This window comes from Pipistrellus kuhlii, unplaced genomic scaffold, assembly GCF_014108245.1.
Source record: "Pipistrellus kuhlii isolate mPipKuh1 unplaced genomic scaffold, mPipKuh1.p scaffold_m20_p_74, whole genome shotgun sequence".
In the NCBI taxonomy this organism is placed as follows: Eukaryota; Metazoa; Chordata; class Mammalia; order Chiroptera; family Vespertilionidae; genus Pipistrellus; species Pipistrellus kuhlii.
In genome coordinates this window covers 60356-85125 of record NW_023425578.1, presented here as the reverse complement: position 1 = coordinate 85125, position 24770 = coordinate 60356, and the positions used below count along the sequence as shown (strand labels likewise).

General features: G+C 69.4%; 2 protein-coding genes across 2 annotated transcripts in view; one reads left to right on the top strand and one right to left on the bottom strand.

The window, feature by feature from the left end:
- The window catches only part of RSPH14 (radial spoke head 14 homolog), a 36645-nt gene that overhangs the window by 5701 nt on the left and 6174 nt on the right, over positions 1-24770 (top strand). The gene's annotated exons all lie outside the window — the stretch shown is intronic.
- On the bottom strand, positions 699-24098 carry GNAZ (G protein subunit alpha z). Its single transcript, XM_036422966.2, has 3 exons — positions 23859-24098; positions 11682-12906; positions 699-1165 (listed from the first exon to the last, which is right to left on the bottom strand). Exons 2-3 carry the CDS (start codon positions 12402-12404, stop codon positions 821-823), a joined length of 1068 nt encoding a protein of 355 aa, XP_036278859.1. The 5' UTR covers positions 12405-12906; positions 23859-24098; the 3' UTR covers positions 699-820.

Genomic DNA, 24770 nt, shown 5'->3' with positions numbered 1-24770 from the left:
GAGACAGGTCCCGGAAACCCGCGTTTTAAGAAAAGAATACTCGGTTGCGTTTGGAAATGGTCTGTGTTTTCCTGCGGACACCACGAGGTTTGGCAAAAAAAAAAAAAAAAAAAAGAGAAGGTGTCAGAGAGGAAGTCCCAGGTCCAGAGAACACCGGCGAGCGGCAGAAGCTGGAGCAGGTGGCGCCACTCTGTGGCCGTGTGGCTGCCGTGTCCGGTCCGCTCGGAAAGAGCAGCGAGTGGCCCTCGGAGGCCTGGTCAGCGCTGCGTCCGGCCTCGAACCCGGGTCCAGGCGCAGAGCGTGGTCCCCAGGGGCCGGGGTGGGCGTGTCCAGTGGCTGGAGCTCGGACCCTCCCTGGTCCTCCCTCCTGGTCAGCGACCAGTTCCCTCCTCTAGGGCTCAGCTGGCCTCCGGGTGGCCCCAAAGCCTTCCCCGCAGACCCACGGGGGGGGGAGGGGACCCCGTGCAGAATGGGGCCAACTCAGGGAGGGGGAACGGACTTGGGGGACATGGTGACAGCGCCTCAAATCTCCCAGAGACCCCGACGCTTTGGGGGTGCGTCGCTGTCTCCAGACTGTGTGTGAGTGTGTGTGTGTGTGTGTGTGTGTGTGTGTGTACACCTACCTAGAGACCTATCCGGACACGGTTATGCTTGTGGAGATGTGGGGGCCAGGGCGGCGGAGGGGTGGGGCGGGGCGGGGCGGGGGGCGCTCTCCAGGCCCCGTGTTCGGCCCTGGGCCGGGTCTCCCCGGCAGGAGCAGGGGGGCGGGGGCCGGGGCGGCCCCGGGTTCCGTCACACGCGGACGCCGGCCGGCCGGCCCTCAGCAGAGGCCGATGTACTTGAGGTTGTTCTGGATGATGACGTCGGTCACAGCGTCGAAGACGAACTGGATGTTGCTGGTGTCGGTGGCGCAGGTGAAGTGCGAGTAGATCTCCTTGGTCTCCTTGTTGCGGTTCAGGTCCTCGAACTGCCGCTGGATGTACACGGCCGCCTCCTCGTAGGTGCTCTGGCCCTTGTACTCGGGGAAGCACACGGACAGCGGGATGCGCCGGATCTTCTCCGCCAGCAGGTCCTTCTTGTTGAGGAAGAGGATGAGCGACGTGTTGATGAACCAGTTGTTGTTGCAGATGGAGTCGAAGAGGCGCAGGCTCTCCGCCATCCGGCTCTGCGGGGGGACACGCGGCGTTAGCTGGGGGGCCGCGGGGGAGGGCCCCTGACCCCACGCGGCCGAGCCTCCCAGCCCGGGCTTGGCCCCCACAAAAGCACCCGCTGTGGCTCAGTGGATAGAGCGTCAGCCTGCGGACCAGAGGGTTCCGGGTTCGATTCCGGTCAAGGGCACCTACCTGGGTTGCAGGCTCCTCCAGGGCCTGGACCCTGGTCAGGTGCATGCAGGAGGCACCCCATTGATGTCTCTCTCTCTCTCTCACGTCGATGTCTCTCTCTGTCTCTCCCTCTCTCTCCCACTTTCTCTAAAAACCAATGGAAACACATCCTCAGGTGAAGATTTTAAAAAAAGCATCTTCTGTTGGGTGTTCCCACTGCCGGGCGCGCTGTCTTCAGCGTCTCCCACGGGTCCGGCGCCCTCAAGGGGCTGCTCCCTCCACGCCCGAGCCCGGCCCGGGCTGTAGGAGGCTCCTCCCCTGTTCGCGGCCACGGACCGGCTGGGGACGCTGTGACCCAGTGGGCTGCGGTGCCACCAGCTCTGCGGGGCCTGCCCTCGCCCCCCCCCCCCCCCCCCCCCCCGGAGACGGGCAGGGCTGGTCCGCACACCGTTTATAGAAACCGCTCGCCGCCCGTCGGGAGCCCCCGGCAGCAGGGGAGCCGGCGGGGAGGGCGGGGCAGGCAGGGACTCGGTTTCCCCAGCTCCAGGACGAGGAGGCCGGAAAGCCGTGTGTGGCTGCGGAAGGCAGAGCGTGGCCCCGGGGAGGTGGGGCTGGGGCGGGGCCGTGGTGTGAATGAGCTCCATTCACCAAGGCGGAGCCAGCCCTGTGGCCGCCCCAGCAGCTGGGCCACCAGGCCTGTCCGGCCACAGGGTGCCAGGCTCCAAGGGCGCCGAGCTGGGACCTGGCATGGAGGCCGCCTGGCAGTGCCCGGTGCGGGGGGGGGGGGGGATGTGGCTTAAGGGGCACAGGGTTGAAGACGGTGCGTGGCGAGCCTAGTCCACAGTCTGGGGCCCGGCTCGATCACAGGCAGGGGCAGTGAGGCCCCGAGCCCTCTGCTGGGGGCCGGGCGGACCAGCCTGAGGCCTGTGCATCCCCAACTTCTCTGGCGGGTCAGAGGCCAGGCTGTGTCCAGGCCGCAGGCTCACCTGTGCTTCCCCAGGCAGCCAGCCCACCGAGGGTCCCGTCCCTCTGGGGCTCATTTCCCTTTTGGGGTCCCCGTGTGCCAGGGGAGCTCGGAGAGCGAGATCCTGGCTCGCACCGGGGGCAGGGGTCCCACTGAGATCAGAACTTGGGTTTCGACCCCCCCTGCCCCCGCACCCAGGGGAGGTGGGCCTGTTAGGGACCAGGTTAGGGCCGTGGGAGGGGTGGGGTGGGGCGGAGACACCTGTCTTCCCTGTGTGTGTGCAGAAGCCGGGCACCAGGCCTCAGTCTGCCCCCAAACTGCAAGTGCCCCGGCCTGCCACCTCCTCTCCAGAACCACCCTCCCAGGGACCCGGCGCAGTCTGGCGCCTGTGGTGGCGGGCACTGCCGGGGGCACCACCGTCCTGAGGCATCCCGACATTCACCCCGATACCCCATTTCTAAGGAGCCCCTGACAGCCGCCTCCCCTCCACACAGACGCGGGCAGCAGCTGGTCCTGCCTCGATGCCCGTGCTGCCGCCTGTGCCTCTGCCTCCGGCCTGGCTGGGCCTGCAGACCGCGCTGCCCCTCTGCTTGGGTCTCCCCTTCCTCAAGGGGCTTCCAATGCCCATGGGGGCTGAGAGGCGACAGAGATGGGCAGACAGACAGACAGACAGACAAACACCACGCAACCAGCGGCGTGGCTGCTGCTTCCCCGCAGAGGCCGGCCAGGGAGGGGGCGGCGGGAGGAGCCTGAGTCATCTCTCCGCCTGCAGGGACCGCTCGCTCGGAGCTCAGAGCTCGGCCTCCCCAGGCAGCTCAGCTCCAGCTCTGCCTGTCGCCTGCAGGATCTGCCGCTCCACCCCCACCCGCCGGGAAGGCGTCCCCTGGTCCCCTCGCTGGAGGGCAGGGCCGGTGGCACCGGGTGGAAGCGCCGAAACCCGGGGACCAGAGGGCACGTGTGGCCGTGGTCAGCCACCAGGGAGCAGAGGGGCCCGGGGCACGGCCGCCCCCGCGTCCTCTCCGTGCTGAGCAGCTGAGAGTGTGACAGCAGCTGCCACCAGGGCGGCCGCTCCCCTCCCTGCGCTGAGCCTGAGCCGCTGAGCCTGAGCGTAGTACCCAGACACCCAGGAGATTTGCTGCCATTTCCATGGCAACCGGGAGGAAGCCTCCATCCTGCGAGCACAGACTGATGGCGGGAGGATGCGGCGGGCTCCTGAGCCCAGCCACCCAGGCCCCTTCCCTCCCTGGGCCGGCTCTCCAGCGGCTTCCATCGCGAGTGGTGGTCGAACACCCTCCGCCTGGCTCCGAGACCCGTGGTGAGCAAACTGCACGGCCCTGGCGAGTCTATGTTGAAGACGAGGCGTTAGAAGAAGTTTAAGTTTAAAAAATGTGGCTCTCCGAAGAAATTCAGTCACCGTCCTGTTGATACTTGGCTCTGTGGACGGATGAGTTTGCCGACCGCTGGCCTAGGCCGTCCCGTCCTCCCGCTCTCCTCCCCAGCGGGGCCATGCCGTCCCTTCGGACCCAGAGCCCTTCCCTGACACCCCCGTCACGATCACTGTAGCCCTTCCTGCCGATCGGCTGCGCGGCCGGAGCACCACGGCACCCGCGTGTGTGGCTCCTGGTCTGCCGAGGGCGGCGCTGTCCGTGGCAGGCGCCCAGCGGAGCAGTCTGCCTGGCCTGGGCACGGCGGGCGGGCCAGATGGTGCCCGCCCCGCTGTGTGTGCTTGGAGCGGCAGCCGCTGAGCGGGGGCCGGTGGAGGCGGCGTGCGGGCGCCCGGTGCCCCTGCCCGCCCTGGGCGGCCTGGCTCATGGAGGGCCAGAGGGCGGGTGGGGAGCGGTCTCCCCCTCCCCCTCCCATGCCTCGCTCGGCGGGGACGGTGGAGGACGGCAGGCGGGTACCGTCCTGGCCTCTTGGCCAGGGGCCTGCGTCCTGTCTCACTGTGGCCCCGCCATTTCAGCCGATGGGCCTGGCAAAACCGCCCGCGGAGGCGTTGGGTGAGCCGGGGCTGCGGCTTCGCAGTGACCGCTGTGCCAGGCTGTGCCGGTGGGTGAAGCCGACCCCCGGGGTTCTGTGAGCAGAGGTCCCGGGGCCTGACTCCCGTGTGCTCCCGCCCGCTCCGGCTCCGGCTCCGGCTCCGGCTCCGGCCCCGGCTCCGGCTCCGGCCCCGGCCCCCCAGCCGCCGCTGCAGACACGCAGCCCCAGGCCGGGCCGTGTCAGGAGGGAGATTAGCGAGCGGCACAGAGAGATTAGCGACCAGGACGCGGACTCCTGGGCCCCGGTCCTCACGGGCGCCCCCTCCCCAGGGACGAGAGCGCCCGCCGGGGAGAAGGGCCCCCACCTCACGTCTCCTCTCCCAGCCCCTCGCCCAGGGGAGCCCGTTTCAGAGCGGCCTCGGCCTCGGCCAGCGACAGATGGGCACTGTGGGCGGGGTGGTGCCAGGAGCCCGGAGTCAGCGCCGCCCGCCCGCCCGCCCCCTCCCTCCCCCGCTCGGTCCCGGGGCCGCTGCCCGCCTCGCAGTCACACGGCCGCTGTGTAAACAAGGTGACGCCCCGCCCAGCGGCCCGGCCCGGCCTGAGGGCCAGACACCTGTCCTGGGCTTCCTGCGCCCGGAGCTGGTCACCGGCGCTCGCCTCGGTGCCCCCCTCGCCGGCCCGGTTTCCCCACTGGACATGGGGGGGGGGGCGGGAGTGACCCTAATAACGAACGGGCAGCAGCCTCCCGCTCCCAGCCCCGGGCGGGGCCAGCGCACCTGCTGAGCCTGGGCAGCCTGTCTCGGCGCCGGGCAGCGCCTGGCCCAGCCTCCCTCCTCCGCCTGGTGCCGGGCCCTGCCACGCCCACGGCCGGCCCGAGCCTACAGCCAGGGCCACAGCGTGTGGCCAGTCCGGCTCCCACCCTCCCATTACTCCGTGGCCAACCACACGCAGCTCCCGGCCCTCAGGGGTCCGCCCGGCGAGAGCGGCCCTCAACCCCGGGCCACTCGGGGCCAAAGCCAGGCCGGGCCCCACCCAGGCCCCAGCGTGAGCCGGAGGCGGCCCTGCCCCAGAGCACCTTCCTGTCCCCAGGCCCGACCTCGCCCACCGGGGCGCTGTCCCTGGGGAGACCGAGCAGGCCAACCAGGACCCTGGCGGCCACACGCCTGCTGTCCTCCCTAAGTGACCCCTGGTTGTGGGCTCGGGTGTCAGTGCCTCCTGGGCGTGTCCCCAAACCTCCCCTTACACCTGTGTCACACCGTCTCTCCCCCAAGTCCGTCTCTGGGGCGAGGAGGGTCCTGGCTTCTCTGCACCCAGACAGCTGCCCCTCGGGGACCCTGAGGCCACCCCAGCGGGCACGGCCGCGGGCATGGGGGAGCCCCTCCAGCCTCCGGGGACCGCGCCCTGCTGTCCCACCTGACCCGAGGGAGGGAGGGTCACCCGTAGACGGTGACTGGCGAGGAGAAGGCAGAGCCTCGGGCTCCGAGCCCCTCGGCGGCGCGGGGCGCTGTGACCCTGTAACCCCCTGAGGAGGGGAGGGGAGAGGGAGGCGCGGGAGCCGCTCTCCGGCCGCCGCTCCGGGCAGTGGATGTGCACAGAGAGCACACGTGCGGTCACGGGCCGGAGCGGGCATCGCCGAGGCGGCATGTCCCGGAGGAGCTGACACGCGGGCGCCGCCCGGCTCTTCGGAGACGGACAGTACATCCTGTAACCCACGGATGGCTGAGCCGGCCGGCGGCCCTGGCGTGGGGTCAGAGTCGCCGGATGTGGCCGGGGTGAATGTTTAACAGCCCCCGGAGGAGGCGATTGGAACGGCTGCGAGTTCCCGCTGCGATTACTCCCACCGGGTGGACTGGGAGCTACCAGCTCGCTGCCCAGTGGCCCCCGGGCTCCCTCAGACCGGACACGACCCTGAGCCCGGGCCACCCAGCTCTGCCCTCCCGCGGGCTCAGGGGCAGGGCGGCCATGCCGTAAGCCAGGGGCCCGCCCTCCCCACACGGCCCGTCAGCACTGGGGCGAGGCCCCCACTGGAGCCCAGCAGGTCGGCTTCCACGGCCTCAGAGGCCCGCGAAGACCCAGGGCACCCCCTGCAGGCCCGCCAGGCTCAGGGTAGAGCTGCCGTGGCGGGAGCGGTGCCGCCAGGGGGTGCGTCCGGCCATCGCGGAGGGAGGCGGCTGATGTGCTCGAGGAGGAGGTGGGACGGCTGGAAAGGCCCACCAGGCGTGCGGAGCGGGGCCGAGGGGGGGACGTGGAGCAGAAGGGCCGCCCGCCCCTTCCTTCGCTGACGCAGGACCTGCGGGGGGGGGAGGGGGCACCGAGCAGACAGCAATGGAGCCGGGAGCCGCCCCTGTGACGGGAGAGGCCCCGACGGCTGGGTCTCGCCGGGAGCAGAGGGAAGGGTTCTCCGTCCAAGAAGCTGAAATGTCAGCTGCCAAGTGCTTGGGCCCAAAACAGGTGCCAGGCTGTGCCGCGGGGCGGGGTCCCCTCGCGCCACCCGCCCAGGCCCCCCACAGGCTGGAGCTGGCGCCCCTCAAACTACGCGAAGCAGCCACCCCTCCCTGCCAGCCATCCACCGAGGCACGGCCGCCGGTCAGACCCCGGCCCCTGAGGTGGCAGCCAGAGGACCTGCGCCTCTGGAGGCCGCCACAGGCCGGCAACCGAGCAGAGGGCCTCGGAGGGGGCCAGCGCTGTGCAGCCCGCACACAGCGGGGCTGTCCTAAGTGCTGGGGCGCCCCGCGATCAGCTGTGGGACCTGGTCGTCCCCTTCAGCTGGCCGTCCCCCAGCAGCTGGCCGTCCCCCAGCAGCTGGCCACCCCCCAGCAGCTGGCCGTTCCCTCCATGACGCTTGGGACGCGTCAGCCACAGAGACAAAGAGCGGGTCTGGGGATACCCCTGGGAACCGCCCCTGCTGGGTCCTGAGGGAGGGCAGGTGTCACCAGGCAGCACGAGGGTTTGCAGACCTGACACTGACTGCACTGGGAGAGAGTGCCCCACCACAGTCCGTCAGCAGCTAGCCCACAGCAGGCACCCAGCAGGCGCACGACAGTTATACAGCAGGCACCCAGCAGGCGCACGACAGTTATACAGCAGGCACACAGCAGGTATGCAGCATACAGCAGGCACACAGCAGGCGCACGCCAGTTATACAGCAGGCACACAGCAGGCGCACGACAGTTATACAGCAGGCACACAGCAGGTATGCAGCATACAGCAGGCACGTAGCAGGTATACAGCCGGTGCATAGCAGGTGCACAGCAGGTCCACACGAGGTGCACAATAGTTACACAGCAAGCGCACAGCAGATATACAACATGTGCACAGCAGGTGTACAGCAGGCACCCAGCAGGTATACACAGCAGGCACCCAGCAGGTATATAGCAGATATACAACATGCGCACAGCAGGTATACAGCAGGCACCCAGCAGGCATACAGCAGGCACCCAGCAGGCATACAGCAGATATACAACATGTGCACAGCAGGTATACAGCAGGCACCCAGCAGGCATACAGCAGATATACAACATGTGTACAGCAGGTATACAGCAGGCACTCAGCAGGTATACAGCAGGCACCCAGCAGGCATACAGGAGGCACCCAGCAGGTATACAGCAGGCACCCAGCAGGTATACACAGCAGTCACTCAGTAGGCATACAGCAATCACCCAGCAGGCATACAGCAGATATACAACATGTGCACAGCAGGTATACAGCAGGCACCCAGCAGGCATACAGCAGATATACAACATGTGTACAGCAGGTATACAGCAGGCACCCAGCAGGTACACAGCAGGCACCCAGCAGCACCCAGCCGGCACCCAGCAGGCATACAGCAAGCACCCAGCAGGCACCCAGCAGGTATACAGCAGGCACCCAGCAGGTATACACAGCAGTCACTCAGTAGGCATACAGCAATCACCCAGCAGGCATACAGCAGGCACCCAGCAGGTATACAGCAGGCACCCAGCAGCACCCAGCAGGCACCCAGCAGGCATACAGCAAGCACCCAGCAGGCACCCAGCAGGTATACAGCAGACACCCAGCAGGCATACAGCAAGCACCCAGCAGGCATACAGCAGGCATACAGCAGGCACCTAGCAGGTATACAGCAAGCACCCAGCAGGCACCCAGCAGGCATACAGCAGGCACCCAGCAGGTATACAGCAGGCATACAGCAGGCACCCAGCAGGCATACAGCAGGCACCTAGCAGGTATACAGCAGGCACCCAGCAGCTGCCACAGGGCTGGGAACAGCACGCTGTGCTGGGAATGGGCAGTGACAAGCGGCTGTGTGTTCACCCGGGAACACGCTGACCCTACAGGCAGCCTTCACCCGGCCTCTCCTGAGGGCTCCCTCCCTGTGGAGTGGCCACACGGCCCATTAGCAGGTCTGCAGGGGCCGAGGCGGGCAGCGGGCACCCCGTTTTCCCTGAGGAGGGGGAGCCCGTGACGGCAGGCTGGGTGAGGGCCGGTGCAGACCTCGGGCATGGGCCTGGGCTGCCATGGCGGGCGGGTGGGTGGTCTCTGCATGAGTGAGGCCGCGGCTGAGCCTGCACATTTGTCTTCCCTCCTGGAGGGGCCGGGAGGCAGGCAAAGTGGGGAGGCCGAGCCCCTGGGAGTGGCTCCCCCTGAGGGCAGGCTGGGGCCGGGCTTTCCCACGGCCACCACCAGCTGCAGGCCTGGGTGGCCCCTGCCTCCCCACCCGTGACAGGGACCGCGGCCACGGCCGCTGCCCGCATGATCAGCCAGGTGAGGCATCTCCGGGCGGTGCGCGGCCTCCCACGCCGTCGAGGGAAGCCCCATAGGACAGTGACTGGGCCCGGGCGCCTGCAGGGCCTGCACGGGGGGTGAGGACCGTGAGATCTGTGGGGCGGGAGCTGGGTCACGGTCAAGGCCGGGCACGGCTCGGTGCCCTGGTCCGAGAACGCTCGGGAGTCCGCCTCCCCCTGCCCAGGTGTGGCCCTGCGCTGCCAGCCGCCCCGCGGTGCCCAAGAGCCCAGAGATCCCGCCGTTACCCTTGGCAACCTGCTGACGCAAATGGCGGGGGGCTGGGGGAGGGGGCCGGGGGAGGGGGCTCCGCTCGCCCTGCCAGGCCTCTGAGGGCCTGCTGGCTGCCTCGCCTTCGCCAGGGCCCAGGGGGAGCAGTGCAGGGCCCTCCGTAGGGAGAGGGAGCCGGCAGGGTGGCAGCCCTGCCGGGCCGAGGCGGCGGCGGAGGGGGCAGGGGGCAGAGGCGTGGCGGCGCGGGGACAGCGCGTCTGCAGCCCCGGGAGAGGGAGAGGCGGCTCTGCTCCCGGCTCCGGCCCCGGCTGGGGCTGCGGGCGGCTGGCCCACCTCGGAGGCCGCGGCGGGAGGACCCGGGAGGCGTTGTCTCCCTCAGAGCCTGTTTGTTTTCCGTCCGGAGAGATTGCTGGTGGAGCATGAAAGGTCAGAACCATTTGGAATCCGGTGAATTTCCAGCCTCGCTTGCCTGAGTTTCTCAAGAATTTCCTTTTCTGGTGAACAACCACCTCCCGGGCCTGCCGCCTGCCTGGAGGCCGGGTGGTAGCGGGGGCGGGGCCGGCCTGGCTGCCAGCCCTCCCGTCAGACCGTGCCCGGCCGGCCCGGGCCCGGCTGCTCCAGGCGCAGAGCCCCACGGCCAGGCCAGCAGCCTGTTCTCACCCGGCTCCCGCTGTGGCTTCCCGCAGGGCCCGGGCAGGAGAAGCCAGAGACAGGAGCCCCCGGGGACTGCCTGTCCTCTTGCCTGTCCTCTTGTCTGTCCTCCTGGCTGTCCCCCTGCCTGTCCTCCTGGCTGTCCGCTCAGCCTGCGCCCGCCCCATGAGAGTGCCCGCCATGTGGGGCGTGCAGGCCCCGGCGGAGGTCGGGAGAGGCCTCCCGAGGAGATGGCCCCTGGGAGGAGGCCTGGGGGCAGAGGCAGGTGGGCAGGTGCTTAGGGCTGCAGAGAGCAGAGCACGGGGAGGAGGAGGAGGCACACACAGGACGAAGCAGAGAGGCAGAGGGGAGGAGAGGACGGGCTGGGGGGGCCAGGAGGGCCTCGGGCAGAAGGCTGGCCCAGGCCCATGGCTGATGCCACGTGGGCCGCCTCCTGGTTGACAGAGAAGATGAAAGCCACATCCCTCCTCCAAACACGGGCCCAGCTGTGGGCACAGGCGCCCCGCGGCCGCTGTGGCCTGGCACACCTGTGGAGAGTCTGGGAGAAAAGCCGGGTGCCAGGGGCCTCCCCGCAACAGCCCCCGGAGAAGACAGATGACACAGCCGGGAGCCCGGTCCCCGGAGGGCTCGGAGCACGGCTCTCACCAACCTCAGGCCCCTCAGAAAGGGCGAGAGCTGAAGAGCCGGCCGCGGAGTCGATGAGGCTGGAAGACCTGCCTGGCACGGCCCCGGGGCCCAGCCTGGGCATCCTGCTTCGCCTCCCGGCCTCACAGCCTGGCCAGCCCCAAGCCCTCACCCACAGCACTGCCCTGGCAGGGCCTGGCCTTGTCTCGCTGGGTTGCCCCCGGGCCTAGAGCTGCCCGTGGCGCTGAGGTGGGCGCAGGCGGGAGCGGAAGGGCGGCTGGAGCTCCAGACCACACGGTGCTGGGCGCAAGGCGGGCCTGATCTGGGGACACAGTGTCGTCCTCGGCTCAGGCCACTCCCACCAGCCACACCTGGCACAGCTCCGGGCAGAACCCGGGGCACGGAGGGCCGCGAGGAGAGCCCTGCCCTGCCCCGTGGCTGCTGCCGCCGCTTCCCCTCTCAGTGGCCGTCTCCTTGCGAACCGCACACCCTCCCCAGAAAAGCGCCCAGGTGCCCGCACACCCTCCTCGAGCTGCAGGCCCATCGGGGCTTCCCAGCTGCCTCAGCAAGACCGGGGAAGGGGCAAGCCCTGTCCTTGCCACTGCCCTGGTCCCCAGCCCTGAAGGCCGACCCCCGTTTACCAGCACGGGGTCTCCCCTGACCCCTGCCCTCGGTCCTGCCAGCACCGCCTCCCCCGCCCGGGCACCCACAGCCCAGGCACCTACTGCCCCACTCCCACAGCTCCCTGCGGACCCGCCTGCCTCCGTGCCCCACCCGGGGTCACAGGCCTCTGGAGGGCGCATTCCGAGTCTCCGCTCAGGGCTCCGCCTGGCACGGCGCCTCTGCTGCACGGAGGCCGGTGCGAACCTTGGCCACGTCCACCCCTCGTCTGGCCGTGTGGCCTCTGCCACCGCCACCCCCGGGAGCCGGGAGCTGGGCACCTCACACGGGGCCTTCTGCCTCGGTCCCGACGGCAGGTGTGACTCTGGGGGGTCCCTCGGAGCCCGTGGAACCCCCGGTGCTCCACATTCTACCACAGCCACGCACATCGCCGGAGCCACCACCGGACCCCTCTGCCGGCAGCCTGGACGCCCCCCGCGCCCCCCGGACACACACGCCCGGGACCCCGCCCCCGCCCCCCGGCCGGCTCACCGTCTGGTTGTCCTCGTACAGCTTCAGGTCGTAGCCGCTAAGCTCCACGCAGAAGATGATGGCCGTGACGCCCTCGAAGCAGTGGATCCACTTCTTGCGCTCGGACCGCTGGCCGCCCACGTCCACCATCTTGAAGGTGAGCTCCTTGAAGGTGAACTTGTTCTCCACGATGCCCGTGGTCATGTCCCGGGAGCGCAGGATGTCCTCCACCGTGGGGATGTAGTCGGGCGCGGCGATGCGCTCCAGGTCGTTCAGGTAGTAGGCGGCGTTGTCCTCCAGGTGGTACTCGTTGGAGCGGCCGAAGCAGGTCTGCGCGCCGGGGTCGGCCCACAGGCGCCGCATGACGCCCAGCAGCTCGGGCGTGATCTCGCCCTTGCTCTCGGCGGGGCCGGTGAGCGCGAACAGCTGCACGGCGTCGTAGGCGCGGTCGGGGTTGTGGAAGTCGATCTTGAGGGCGGCCAGGGCGCGGATGATGCGGGTGAGCGAGTCGATGGCGTTGTAGAGGATGAGGGGCTTGTACTCCTTGCACGCCTCCAGGTTGAAGCCGCCGCTGTGGATGATCTTCATCTGCTTCACGATGGTGCTCTTGCCCGAGTTGCTGGTGCCCAGCAGGAGCAGCTTGATCTCCCGCCGCTGCCGCTGGCTCTCGGAGCGCAGGTGCCGGTCGATGCGCCGGGACCGCCGTGCCGCCTCTTTCTCCTCCGAGCTTTGCCGACATCCCATGGTCTGGCAGCGGCGGGCGGCGGCCAGGACCCGGGAGCGCGGACGGGGCGGGGGGGGGCCTCTCCCTCGGCCCCGAGGAGACGGGATGCTGAGACTCGCTCGCTCGGGCGGCGCTGTGCCCGCTGCCCTCGGGCGGGCGCTCAGTGCAGGCGGCAGGGCGAGGCCGGGCCCCGCTGCAGCCCCTGCCCCAGCGCCTCTTCCGCAGCTGGCATGGCGCTCCGGCGGCCGGCCGGGCCGGAGGGGCCGGGCCCTCCCCCTAGCGTCGCTGCCCCGCCCCGGGCTGCCGCCTGGCCTGCCGCTCAGCGGTCATTGCCTGGCCTCCGGGCGGTGGGGAGCCGTCGTCGGTCCGCTCGCCTCCGTCCGCTCGCCTCCGCCTAGGCTGTGGCCGTCGGGCCCCCGGTGGCTGTGACGGTGCTGCTGAGCGCGGCGGGAAGACCTGCTGTCGGGGCCTCGGCCGCGGGTGCTCCCTGCGGCCCCCCTGCCTCGGGCATCTGCCCTTCACCTGCCAACAGAGAGAACAGAGTGAGTCTCCCCCAGGGCGGGAAGCAGGACCTGCCGGGGAAACAGTGACAAGCCCCTCCCTGGAGCACCACCCAGTTGGTGTCCGAACCCCATCAAACACACACCCTGGCCCTGCACTGCACCCTGTTCGCTGAGGCCGGTGCTCAGGGGAAGAGGGCCCAGCGGGGTGTCGAGAGAGGGGATGTGCCTTTTTCCCAACTGGAGGAGCTGGCTCAGTGTTTGAGCGTTGATCCAGGAACCAGGAGGTCTCGGTTCGATTCCCGGTCAGGGCACAGGCCCGGGTTGTGGGCTCCATCCCCAGTGTGGGGCGAGCAGGAGGCAGCTGATCCATCGCTCGCTCATATCATTGATGGTTCTGTTCCTCTTTCCCCCTCTTCCTTCCTCTCTGTGAAAACAATAAAAATATTAAAAAAAAAAAAAAAAAAGACCCCAGCTGGCTTGGCTCAGTGGATAGAGCGTCGGCCCAAGGACTCAAGGGTCCCAGGTTCGAGTCTGGTCAAGGGCATGGACCTTGGTTGCGGGCACATCCCCAGTAGGGGTGTGTGCAGGAGGCAGCTGGTCGATGTTTCTCTCTCCTCGATGTTTCAAGCTCTCTCTTCCTCTCCCTTCCCCTCTGTAAGAAATCAATAAAAAAAAATACATGAAAAAGAGAAAGTGGTGAGGCCCTTACCTAACACCACGAACAAAAATAAACAGAGCGGCTCAGAGCCTTCAGAAAGCAAAAGGCAGGAGCTGCCTGGCACGGATGAGCGCGCTTTCCTGGCCATGACACCACATGACCCCACGCACACAGGCAGCAGAAGAAGACAACTGACAAGCTGGGCCCCATGACCATTAAAAAACCCTGCGCATCCACCACGAAAGCAATGGTGAGAAGCATTGCGAGCACAGATCTGCTAAGAAGTGAATATCTAGACTGGGCAGAAAACCCCGAAAACTCAGCAACAGCGAAACCCAGGTCAAACCAGGCAGAGACGCCACACAGATGCTTCTCCAGAGAAGACAAGCCAACGGCCAGTAAGCGCATGAGGAGGCGCCCATCTCAGCCATCCTCAGGGCAGTGCCTGTCAGACCGCCATGGGACGCCCGCACCCACACGGCGGCTACTCTGCTAACGGCCGGAGTGACAGCGCCGGGAGGGTGTGCGGGAACCGGGACCCGGCGCGCGGCTGGCGGGAACGGCACCGGGGCAGCTGCTGCGGGAAACGGCGTGGAGGTCCCTCAGAACATTACACACAGAGCCAGCGCAGGCTCCCGCGACCCCACGTCTGGGTCAGACCCCCCAAAGGGACTGAGATCAGGGTCCTGGGGGGGGAATCTTGCTACGCCCGTCTGCATGCAGCGGCGTTCACGGCAGCCAAGTCGGCAGTGGGTGGACACGCAAACCGGGGCCCATCCTCCCGAGGAAGTAACCCTCAGCCTCAGGAAAGGGGGGGCTGGCCCAGGCCGCACATGGACGGACCTCGGGGACAGCGTGCCAAGCGAAGCAAGCCGTCCGTCACCCAAGGGCAGACGCTGTCCGCTCCCCGCACACGTGGTCCCCAGGGGCGCGGGGTCCACAGAGCAGAGTGGAATGGGGGGGCTGGCGGGGGCTGTTTGAGGGGGATAGGGGGGTGAGGCTGCACAACACTATGCATGTACTTAGTCCTCCTCAGCGGCACACTGGAACCCGGCTAACGTGGTAGGTTTTACGTTATGTGTGTTTTGTTGGAGACCTACCAAAAATTAAAAAAAAGGTTTTTTTTTAAAGGGCGAAGGCCACGTGGTGTGGGAGAAGGAGGCGGAGGTGACCGGCCTGGCCTCACCCCAGCCGAGGGCTGTTCCGCCCACAGTGTCCACGGCGGGTGCCGAGTCCCGTGGGGGGCGGCCCTTGCCCTCCCAGGCCAGGGTCCAGGGCCGCCCTGTCCGAGGAGGCCTGGCTGCGTCTGAGAAGCTGTGCCCACGGCCTGGTCCTGACCAGTCACACCAGTAGCCGCCGGCGAGGGGGGATGGTGGCCGTGGCGGCCGCTGTCTGCGTCCCGCCAGCTGCCTGCCATCGGCTCGGGCAGTGCCCACAGTCACAGCTGCGGCGGTTCCCTCGCTGGGGCACCCTCTGACCTCAGACCGCAGCACCCACACGCCGGGGCCACCCGGGCCCTTCCTGGGGGTGATGCAGGTGCCAGGGGAGTGGCAGCGGGTGGGGTGGGGGCGGCACCTCCCATTGCCCCGCTGCTCACTGGGCCAGGGATGTGAGCGTGGCCGTGGGCAGGTTGGAGGTCACAGCTGGCCGACGCGCACAGACCCGTGCCGGTTTCGAGGGTGAGGGGTCAGGGGTCAGGGGTCAGACCGAAGGCGGCACACGCACTGTGATGGGGAAGGCAGCGAGATCCGAGGGGCGGGGCGGCTGCAGAGGTGGGCTAGCCTCCCCCGGGCGCGGGTAGAGGTGCCCGTGAGCAGGAGGGCAGGGAGTGGGACCTCAGTGCCAGGGCCTCTGGGTGGGACTGTGCCGGGCAGGGGGGCAGGGAGCAGGCGGAGCCGCCGGGGGCGGGGGCACTGTGAGCGCCGCTTCTCCTCGCGCTGGGCGGCGGCTGAGCGGGGCATGTGAGCAGAGTGCGGGCAGGAGGCTCCTGCAGAGGCTGTCGGTCGGTCTGTCTGTCTGTCCGGCAGGGCTGGGGGAGGTGAGCTCATGGGCCGGACAGTGGGGTTAGGGTTCGAGGCGCCCGGTCTGGCTCGCAGCGGGGCTGCTCTCGGGGAGGGGACCCGGGAGGGGGCTCAGGCAGACGTGTGGACCCGCCGGGGCGCCGAGCCGCTGGGCCTCCTCTGCGGGGCTGCTCTGAGGTCCCAGCACGCCCTGCGGAGCGCGTGACCCACGGGACCTCGCCCGCTGGGGCCACCAGGGCCCGTGGCTGAGGACCCAGGGTGGCGGCCTCCGGGCCCCTCCCAAGCCCTGGGTACCCCTGGGATTCAGACTCCACCCGTGCCCGCCCTCCCCATGCGCCCCAGTCCATTCACCTCCCCAAGGGGCAGCCAGCGCCCCGAGGCCCCCCACCTCCGCGTGGCCTAGTGGGCCTCCGTCACTGCCCCCAGCTCACAGTTCCTCCTCCCATCTTCTCGGCCTCACGGGGGACCTCCTCCTGCCTCCCCCTCCCCTTCCCCCTCCGTCCGGGCAGCCCTCCCTGCCCCTTCCCGTCCCAGTCAGCTCCTGCCCGCCCCGACACCATCCTGCCCACTCCCCACCCTGGGGCGGGGCACGCAGGGCGGTGCGGAGCGTCGCAGGAACGATGGCAGTCCTTATCCTCCAGTGTCGCCCGTCCACCTGGGACAGAGCCGCGTGCTGCGTCTGCCCGTTCTGGAGCCGCCGGGATGGTCTCAGAGCGCCCCCCGTCTGTTATCCCGCGGCCACGGGTGTGACGGGCGGACATTCCCACGGGGTGAGGTGGCAAAGTGACCGGGACCCGATGGCTGCCATGACTCCCTGTCCCCCGCACCACGGCTGCCTTCCCCGCCCCCCGCGCCCCGCCCCCCACCGCTCCCACTGAGGCTTCCACGTGGCTGCCATGACTCCCTGTCCCCCCCACCACGGCTGCCTTCCCCGCCCCCCGCCCCCCACCGCTCCCACTGAGGCTTCCAGAGCAGCCGGCCCTCCTGCCCGCACTCGGCCCCGTGTGCCGGCTGCTCCGGGGCCGTCACAGTGACACGGGCACGGACACGGACACAGGCGGCCACACCGCGGACCAAAGCGGTGGGGCCACGTGCCCGGCTCAGGCGGCCTGCTCTGGGGACAGAGGGCTTCTGAGCGCCAAGGTTTCTGTAAGGCTTTTATTTATTTATTTACTTTAATATATATTTTTTATTGACTTCAGAGAGGAAGGGAGAGGGAGAATGAGAAACATCCATGATAGGATCATGGACCGGCTGCCTCCTGCACACCCCACACTAGGGGTCCAGCCTAAAAACGGAAATCCAACCGTGACCTCCTGGTTCCTAGGTCAACGCTCAACCGTAGCAAGCGTGTGCGTATGTGAGAGGCTGCGGCCCGCGCCAGCAGGAAGGGGAAAGGGGCCGGGACACGTGGCTGTGTGGGTTCCCTGCAGCCCCAACCCGCCTGCAGGCACTGACCCCAGAGCAGATCCCGGCTGCAGCCACTTCCCTCCCGCCTGACCGCCCGCGTCCGAGCAGACGGGAGAGACCAGGCTGTGAGCGCGGGTCCCAGCCAGACAGGCCGGCGGACGGCTCTGCCTCAGGAGGCCCTGCCCGTGGCCCGGACAGCCGGGGGCTCCGGGTGCCCTCTGCCGTGTGTCCACATCGCCAGGGCTGCCCAGACGCGCTGATAGCATCGCCTGGGAGCTCTGACTCAGGAGAAAGCCGGGCCAGGAGGAAAGAAATAAATAAATAAGACGGAAGGTTCCGTCCCAGCGGAGGGAGGCGCCCTGCCGGGGAGGGGCCAATGGAGGACCCCTGCCCCCAGTGTGTGTGTGTGTGTGTGTGGGGGGGGGGTGCTGGCTCCCTGGTTTCCATAGTGAACGTGCCTCATGGCCATCCATCAGGCCCCTGGGCTGGGCGGCGACCCTGATTTAGCCAGATGGGCACGCCTGGGTGTGGCCGCCTCTCCCTGAGCGCACTTGGACGTTGCCCGGCCACAGCCCCGGCAGGTGTCCTTCACCTGTGAGCCGTCAGGCCGGGCTGCGGGCCCCCACCCTCACCCTCACCCCCACCCCCACCCCCACCCCCAGGCCTGTTCAGGAGCCCCGCCCTCACCCTTCCCGCCTGCTCCAGCCTCCTCTGCCAGGGACACTGGTCACTCCGAGCCTGGGCCGCACCTTTCACACTGGCATGGGGCTGCACCCCTCGTCCCGCCCGGGAGAGCCCCAGAATCGCCGGCAGGAGAAGGCGGACGGCCCTGGGGACAGGCCACGTGGCGACCCAGACCGGCCGGGCCCTGGCCCAGAGCGGAGAGGCAGCGTGCGGAGGCTGTCAGGGTCCGGGAAGAGGCGGTGGTGTCAGGGTGCCGCGGGGCCCCTCCTCCGGCTGCAGTTCAGGACAGGGCGGGGCGGGGCGGGGATGTGCCCGGGGCTCTCACAGAGGGAATCGATGCTTGGCACCGGCTCAGTGTTTAAGGGAAATGAATAGATTTTGGCTGAGGACAAAGAGAGTTTGATTAATCAGAAATTGGATAATGGAGGCAACACTCTATTTTTCTTCCCAGCATTTTATCGGGAAATGTGTTTGCACAGCACATCGGAAGTAACGGGGAGGCTGCGAGCGGGCGGGCGGGCGGGGGAGGGGCGGCCTGCTGGAGCCCAGCCCAGCCCGGGGACCGGCAGGGACGGGAAGCCAGAGGGGCTGGGCTGGGCTGGGCTGGGCAGGCCGGAGGTCACACACCTGGGGCAGCTGGGGGCAGAGGCTGGGCGCACAGAGGCGGGACACAGAGGCGGGCAGGGAGGGGAGGGCACACGGCCAGGCCCTCAGTCAGCACGGAGGTGGGTGGTTCCTCACGGGGAGATGGCTCCATCCCCAGCCCGGCCCCCTCCCCCCACTCCCCCTGGCCCGTGGCCTTCTCGGTCCCTCTCTCCTCCTCCTGTGCCGTCCCCCTCCCGCGACGCTGGGCGCTGGGCAGCCACTCGGGCGTCGGTGTGAGAAACGGAAACCGTCTGCACCTTGACCAGGGCCGACGGAAAGAGGGGGCCGCTGAGGTCCGGAGAGGGGAGAGGACGGTCAGCGTCACAGGCAGGGCCGGGACCAGAACCCAGGGCTCCGGGCTTCCCATCCGGCGCCCTTCCCGGCACCGAGCTGCCGGCTGAGCTGCTCGTGGGCGCAGGGGCCACCGGGAAGGGCCACCCACCATCGCCCACTGGGTGCCTTTCTGACCACTGGGACCTTGCCTCCCCCTCTCCGACTGTTTCCCATGGACGTGCCTCTCTCTCCGTGTCCCAACTATGGGTCCCCCGTCTGGCCAAGGCCCCCCCAAGCCGCTCCGTGTCCCCCATATGCCGGGGCCCTGGGCCTGTGGTCCCGGCGTGAGGAGCGGCCGGGCAGGCCGCTGGAGGGAGGGTAGGCCCCGCTGGTCACCCCCTCGGGAAAGCCCGGCCCCCGGGTCTCGGTCTGGGTAGCTGGGAGGAGACGGCGGTGAGCAGCCCCCGGGGCAGAGCTGGGTGTGGAGGGTGAGAGCTTCCGTGTCTCCCGGCCCAGACTGTGCACCGGAGTCCTCTCACCTCGGCCGTGACCTCCACGACCCAGGGGCAGGCCTCGGGGAGCTCAGCCCCCACCCGCCAGGGCTGGGGGTGCTCAGTGGGCAGGGACGGGCCTTCGGGGGGCGCCGGGTGGGTTTCTGCTCAGAGGCTCCTGGAAGGAGCGAGGGGCCTGATGCGGGTTGTAAAGACCCTCCTGGGCACGGCCGGCGTGGCTCAGGGGTTGAGCATCGCCCTATGACCCAGGAGGTCACGGTTCGATTCCCGGTCAGGCCCGGGTTTTGGGTTCGATCCCCGGTTGGGGCATGCAGGAGGCAGCTGATCGATGACTCCCTCTCATCACGGATGTTTCTGTCTCTTTTCCCCCTCTCCCTTCCTCGCTGACATCAATTTTTTAAAAAAAAATTAAGTAAAAAAAGACCCTGCCGGCACCATGGTTTCCATCAGCCTCCCTCCTCGGTGGGTCCCCCGGGGGAGCCTCTGAGAGCCACGCCTTCATCTAGAAGCAGACACTCGGAGCCCTGAGGCCTCGCAGGCTGCTCGGAGAGAGAGAGAGAGACCGAGGAAGCCAGCGCTGGGTGAGGCTGCCCACTGCCCGGCCCAGGTCCTGGCCCCGGGGCGCAGCCTGCAGCCCCTGAGCTGTGGCTCCCGCCAGAGGCCGCGGGGGTCAAGGGCCAGAGGGGAAGAAACCACTTTCGGGGGCTGGGGTGGGGCTGGGAGGGTGGCCGCCCCACGTGCCAAGCACAGCCCACCAGCCCGAGGGAGGCCGGCGGAAGGAAAGGGGACTGGGCCATGGCCCTGGGCCTGCCGCCATGGGCACGGCCACCGCTCTGCTCTGTGGTCGCTGCCCTGAGACGCTCCATCATGTAAAAGACATATGTATTCTCATTCATTCGGAGAGGAAGGGAGAGAGGGAGAGAGCTAGACACATCCATGAGAAGAGAGAAGCATGGACCGGCTGCCTCCTGCACGCCCCCCCTGGGGATCGAGCCCTCCACCAGGGCCTGTGCCCTGACTGGGAACCGAACCCTGACCTCCTGGTTCACAGGTCGATGCCCAACCACCGAGCCTGTGTGGGCCGGCCCTCCAGTGCAGACACACCCTGGCGAGGCCTCTCCATGGGGCTCCTCTCACTGCTCCTCAGTCCTCCCCTGGGCCGGCCCCGCCCTCCTGTCCCACCACCCTCCGTCCCCACGTGACCCCGGCCGGTCCCTGGCTTCCCACCCACTCGGTGCCAGACTCCAGGTTCCTGCCCCCAGTCCGTCTCCCCTCTGACCCCTGTGCACCCATGTCCTGCAGGGTCTGACCGACCCCAGGGCCCTGCCTCCAGCTGAGCCCGCACCATCCATCGGAGCTGTCCTCCTCGCCAGCAGCAGGTCCCTCTGAGTGCCCCACCGGCTGCCGCTCGCTCCCCCCCTCCACTGGGTCAGCAGCCCCCTCCCCCTTAGGCCTGGCCCCTGCGCCCTCAGGGGCCTGCGGACCCTCCCTGACCTCTCGCAGCTCCCTCCCCCTCTCTGGGTGTTGGTACCTGCCATCCCTTCTCTGTCAATCACCCGCCTCGCTTGTGGCCCCGCCGGGCACTGCACCGCTGCCACAGGTCCCCCCGCCCCTGCAGGGCGCCCATCCTTCCCCCGTTCCGTGGCCACGTGCTGGGCCGGCCTCCGTCTGATGTGGGAGCCAGTGTGGCCTCGGCGTCCGCTCTGCTCCGCGTGCCCCTGAGCCTGGCTCAGGGCCGGGCCCAGCAGGTGCGGTAAACATTAGCCGGAGGAAGGACTGAATGGGCAGCGGAGGGCAGGGCAGCCGCCTCCTCCCAGGCTCCCGGCCGGCAGACAGTCCCGAGGAGTCCACGGCCAAACGGGAGGGGGCGGGGGCGCCTGTGCTGGGAAGTGGGGGCCCGTGCTTGTGGGTGAGGACCTGGTGGCTCAGAGCACAGGGATGGGCCGGGGCAGGTCCTGACCCAGGTCTCCTCCCCTCACCGGGAGCTCCGCCTTCCCGGCCCCACCCTCGGGGGCCTGGGTCCTGCCATGCCCGCCCCTGGGCCCTGCTGCCCTGAGGTTCTGCCCGGGGCCTGTCCGTTTCCTTCGCCTCCTTCCTGCCCACCCTGGGGCTCCAAGGCCGCCCAGGGGCCCGGCTCCCCAGTTTCCTTCCGGGGCCACGGGGAGCAGCGGCTATCTGCCTCCCTCAGAGTTCCTGCCCCCCGTCTGGTCAGCTCAGCGGAGGCCCTAGGCACCGGCTGGGGTGGGCGGCACGGGGCTGCCCTGCCCTCTCACCCAGGGGCAAGGCCCGCAGGCTGTCCGTCGCTGTCATCGCAGGACAGACACCCAGCCGAGGCCACACCGCGAGCCGGGGCCGCCCTCCCCGCGATTGGCACCCCACCCACTGGCCCCTGGGCAGCCTCCCTGGGCCCACCTGGTACCCAGAGCGCCCGGCATCGCCCTGCAAGCTCCTGAGGACCAGACCGAGGCGTCCCCTCCTGGGACCCCCGCAGACAGAGCAGCTGGGACGGAGGGAGGAACTCATTCCTGGGTCCCTAGCAGGCCCCTGGGACAGAGCGGCCGCGGGCACTGAGGGAAGCCCCCATGGGCAGGTGGGCTGCGTGTTCTCACCACAACCCCTGGTCTCACCCCCAAACTGAAAGTGTATGGGGGTGTTTTTTTTTTGGGGGGGGTTGGGGGGTACTGGCAGCCAGAGAGCCCGCAGGCCGAGGGCAGAGGTGTCCCAGGAGCCCAGGGCTGTGGGAGGGAACGAGAGGAGTTTGAAAGCAGACGCCGTGGCTCGTGGCTGAAGCACCACTCATCTGGGCACGGGCAGGCGGGCGGGCGGGCGGGCGGGCGGGCGGGCGTGGCCAGGCCGCCCGCACCACAGCCCCGGCCCCGAGACTCCCAGGCCGCACGGCTGTGCCCCCTGAGGTCCTGCCCAGAGGGACGGCAGCTAAACACCACCTCCATCCTGGCTGGGAGGGGGCGAGGTGGGGGGCTGCCCAGGTCCCCGGCCCTGCCCACGGGCCCAGGTGCCTGGACAGGTAGCCAGGCCGCCAGGGGCTCCCCGAAGCCCCTCAAGCTCTGCCCTGGGCCCCCACCAGCCCCTGGAGCACACAGCCAGCCACCCCCTTTCACAGCTCACATGCAATGGGGTCGCCCTTCCCCCAGCTCCCTCAGCCCCTGCACGGCCCCCACCCGCCTCTCCCGCCACACCTAGGGCTCCCCAAGCACCCCCTCTCCACTCTGCGCCCCTCAGACCCGACTGCCCCAGCTCCTGTGCCCTGGTCCGTTCCCCTCTGCCTGCAGTGCCCACCCCATCTGTGCCCGTGCCCTTCAAGCTCCAGTTCAAATGCCACTTTGCCCGCAGGCATGTCTGACCCTAGCCAGGGTCACCTCTTTGAGGTCCCCTCCTGAGACCCCCCACCCCCCACACCCACACTCAGGGTTGGGTTATCTGAGCAAAGACACTGCTCCCCTGTGTGTGGGGGGGTGGGGGTGGGGTTAGTCAGTCCCTGGAGGGCAGGCCCGTCCCCTCCCACCCCAGCGCCAGGCCCTGGGGGAGGGGGGTGCGAACGCTCAGTAAATATTTGCTTAATCGAATTTGGCCAAGGAGCCACCTCCAGACAGAGCCAGGCAGTGGGTCGGACATGGTCCCGGGGCAGGGAAATCGCTTGGGCAGGAAAAAAAAAGCCTGCCAGGGGCTGGGCCGTCTCCTGAAGGCCGGCCAATTTGGCCTCCCAGGCACCAGGCAGGCCCCTGCATCCTCAGACTGGGGCTCCCAGAAACCCGGGGTGGCCACAGAGCACCCCGGTTCCAGGCCCAGGGGGCCCCCCTGCATCCTCAGACAGGGGCTCCACCACGGTGGCCACGGAGCACCCCGGTTCCAGGCCCAGGGGGCCCCCCTGCATCCTCAGACAGGGGCTCCACCCCGGTGGCCACGGAGCACCCCGGTTCCAGGCCCAGGGGGGCCCCTGCATCCTCAGACAGGGGCTCCCAGGAACCCGGGGTGGCCACAGGCCCAGGCGGGCTCCTGCCTCACCCAGAGGCACAGCGCCGCCCTCCAGGCAGAGCCCCCCTCGGATCTCCCGCGGGATCGGATCCCCGAGCCCCAGCCCCGAGGCCCTGGCACCCCTCCCCCGAGACACCCCCACCGCCTTTTAAGGGGAAAAAAAAAATCGAGCCGGGAACGTAGCAAAATCGCAGCGATCGATACTCATCTTGCTCGGAACGCCTCGGAGAGGAGCAACCTGCTCGCTCGCTGCAAGAGCGATCGCCGAGCACGGAGAGCCACCGGGAGCCACCGGGAGCCACCGGGAGCCATCATCCGCTCGGCGCAGCCTCCGGGGCCCTCCCGGCTCCGCCAAGGCCACGCGCTGGCGCCCCCGCCGCCCCGCCGCCTCCCGCTCCCGGACCGGAGACCCGGCCCCGGCTCCGCTCCGGCCGCTGCGGGCGGGGGGCGGGCGGCGCGGCGTCCCCAGCGGCCGCGGTCACCCCCCGGCCCGCAGCCGCCCCCTCCCTCCCGCCGGCTCCCCGCCCGGGGCACCCCGTCCCCAGCACCTGCTGGGCCCGCGACACCCCGGCCACCGCCCTGGCATCGCCGCCCCCCACCCAGCCCGGCCGGCATCCCTGTCGCCGCCGCACCGGGCACCCCCCGGCCCGGGCGGATCCCGGCACAAAGGCCCGGGCGGGCCCCGTGGGGGCGGGGTGGGGCGGGGCGGGGTGCGGCGGATGCCCCGGCCGCGCCCCCGGTTCCCCCGGACTCCGCGGCCGCTCCACTCACTCACCTCAGGGCCGCGGCGCCGAGCATCCGCCGCGCGGCTCCGGCGGCGGGCGGGCGGGCGGGGTGCAGAGCGCGGGCCCGGAGCCCGGATCCGCACGGCGCGGGTGGCAGCGCCCGCGCGGGGACGTGATTGACCGCGGGCGGCGCACACGCTCCGGCCGCCCCGGCTCCCTCCGCCGCCCGCCCGCCGCCCGCTCTCCCGCGCCGCCCGCGGGTCCGCCCGCCCTGCGCCGCCGCCGCCGGCAGGGGGCGGAGCCGCGAGCGCAGCGCGTTGCCAGGCAACCGCGGGCGGGGGGTGGGGGGTGGGAGGTGGTGACCACCCGCGGGGCGCCGCCGCCCCACCAGCAGCGTTGGGTGGCTGCTCATTGGGCACGAGCGGCTGATGGACGTGTCCGCGGACCAATGGCGGCGGGAAGGGGCGGGGCCGCAGCGGGGCGCGCGCCGCGGCCGCGGCCGCCACCCTGTCTGCGCTGCGGGCGCGGGCATCCCCGGGACCCGGCTGCCCCGAGGCGCCCACCCGGTGGCGCTGCCCCTGGCGGATCGGGAGCCCGAGCTGGACAGCGGCCGATGGCCCCTGCCCTCCGCCGCCGGCCCCGGTCCGAACCCAGCTCGGCCTTTTCTGAGCTCCGCGACCTTGGGCCACCGGCCGACCTCTCGGGGCCTGTTTTGCAAAGTGGAGCTGGCGGCACCGCCCCCCTGGCTCGTCTAGACAATCCGCTAGAACGGAAAGTGGGAAAGGTGTGCAATCCTAAGGGTTTGCGCCCCCCAGGTTTGTGCGGCGATGGGAGGGGCCTCAGTCGGCCTTTGATCGCCCACCCAGCTGTCAGGGCCCCTGGCAGTTCTGACCTCGGAAGATGGATTGCCTTGGAAGGGGGGTGGGGGGACAGGAGTGTCCCCCAGACTAGAGAGGGGAGAG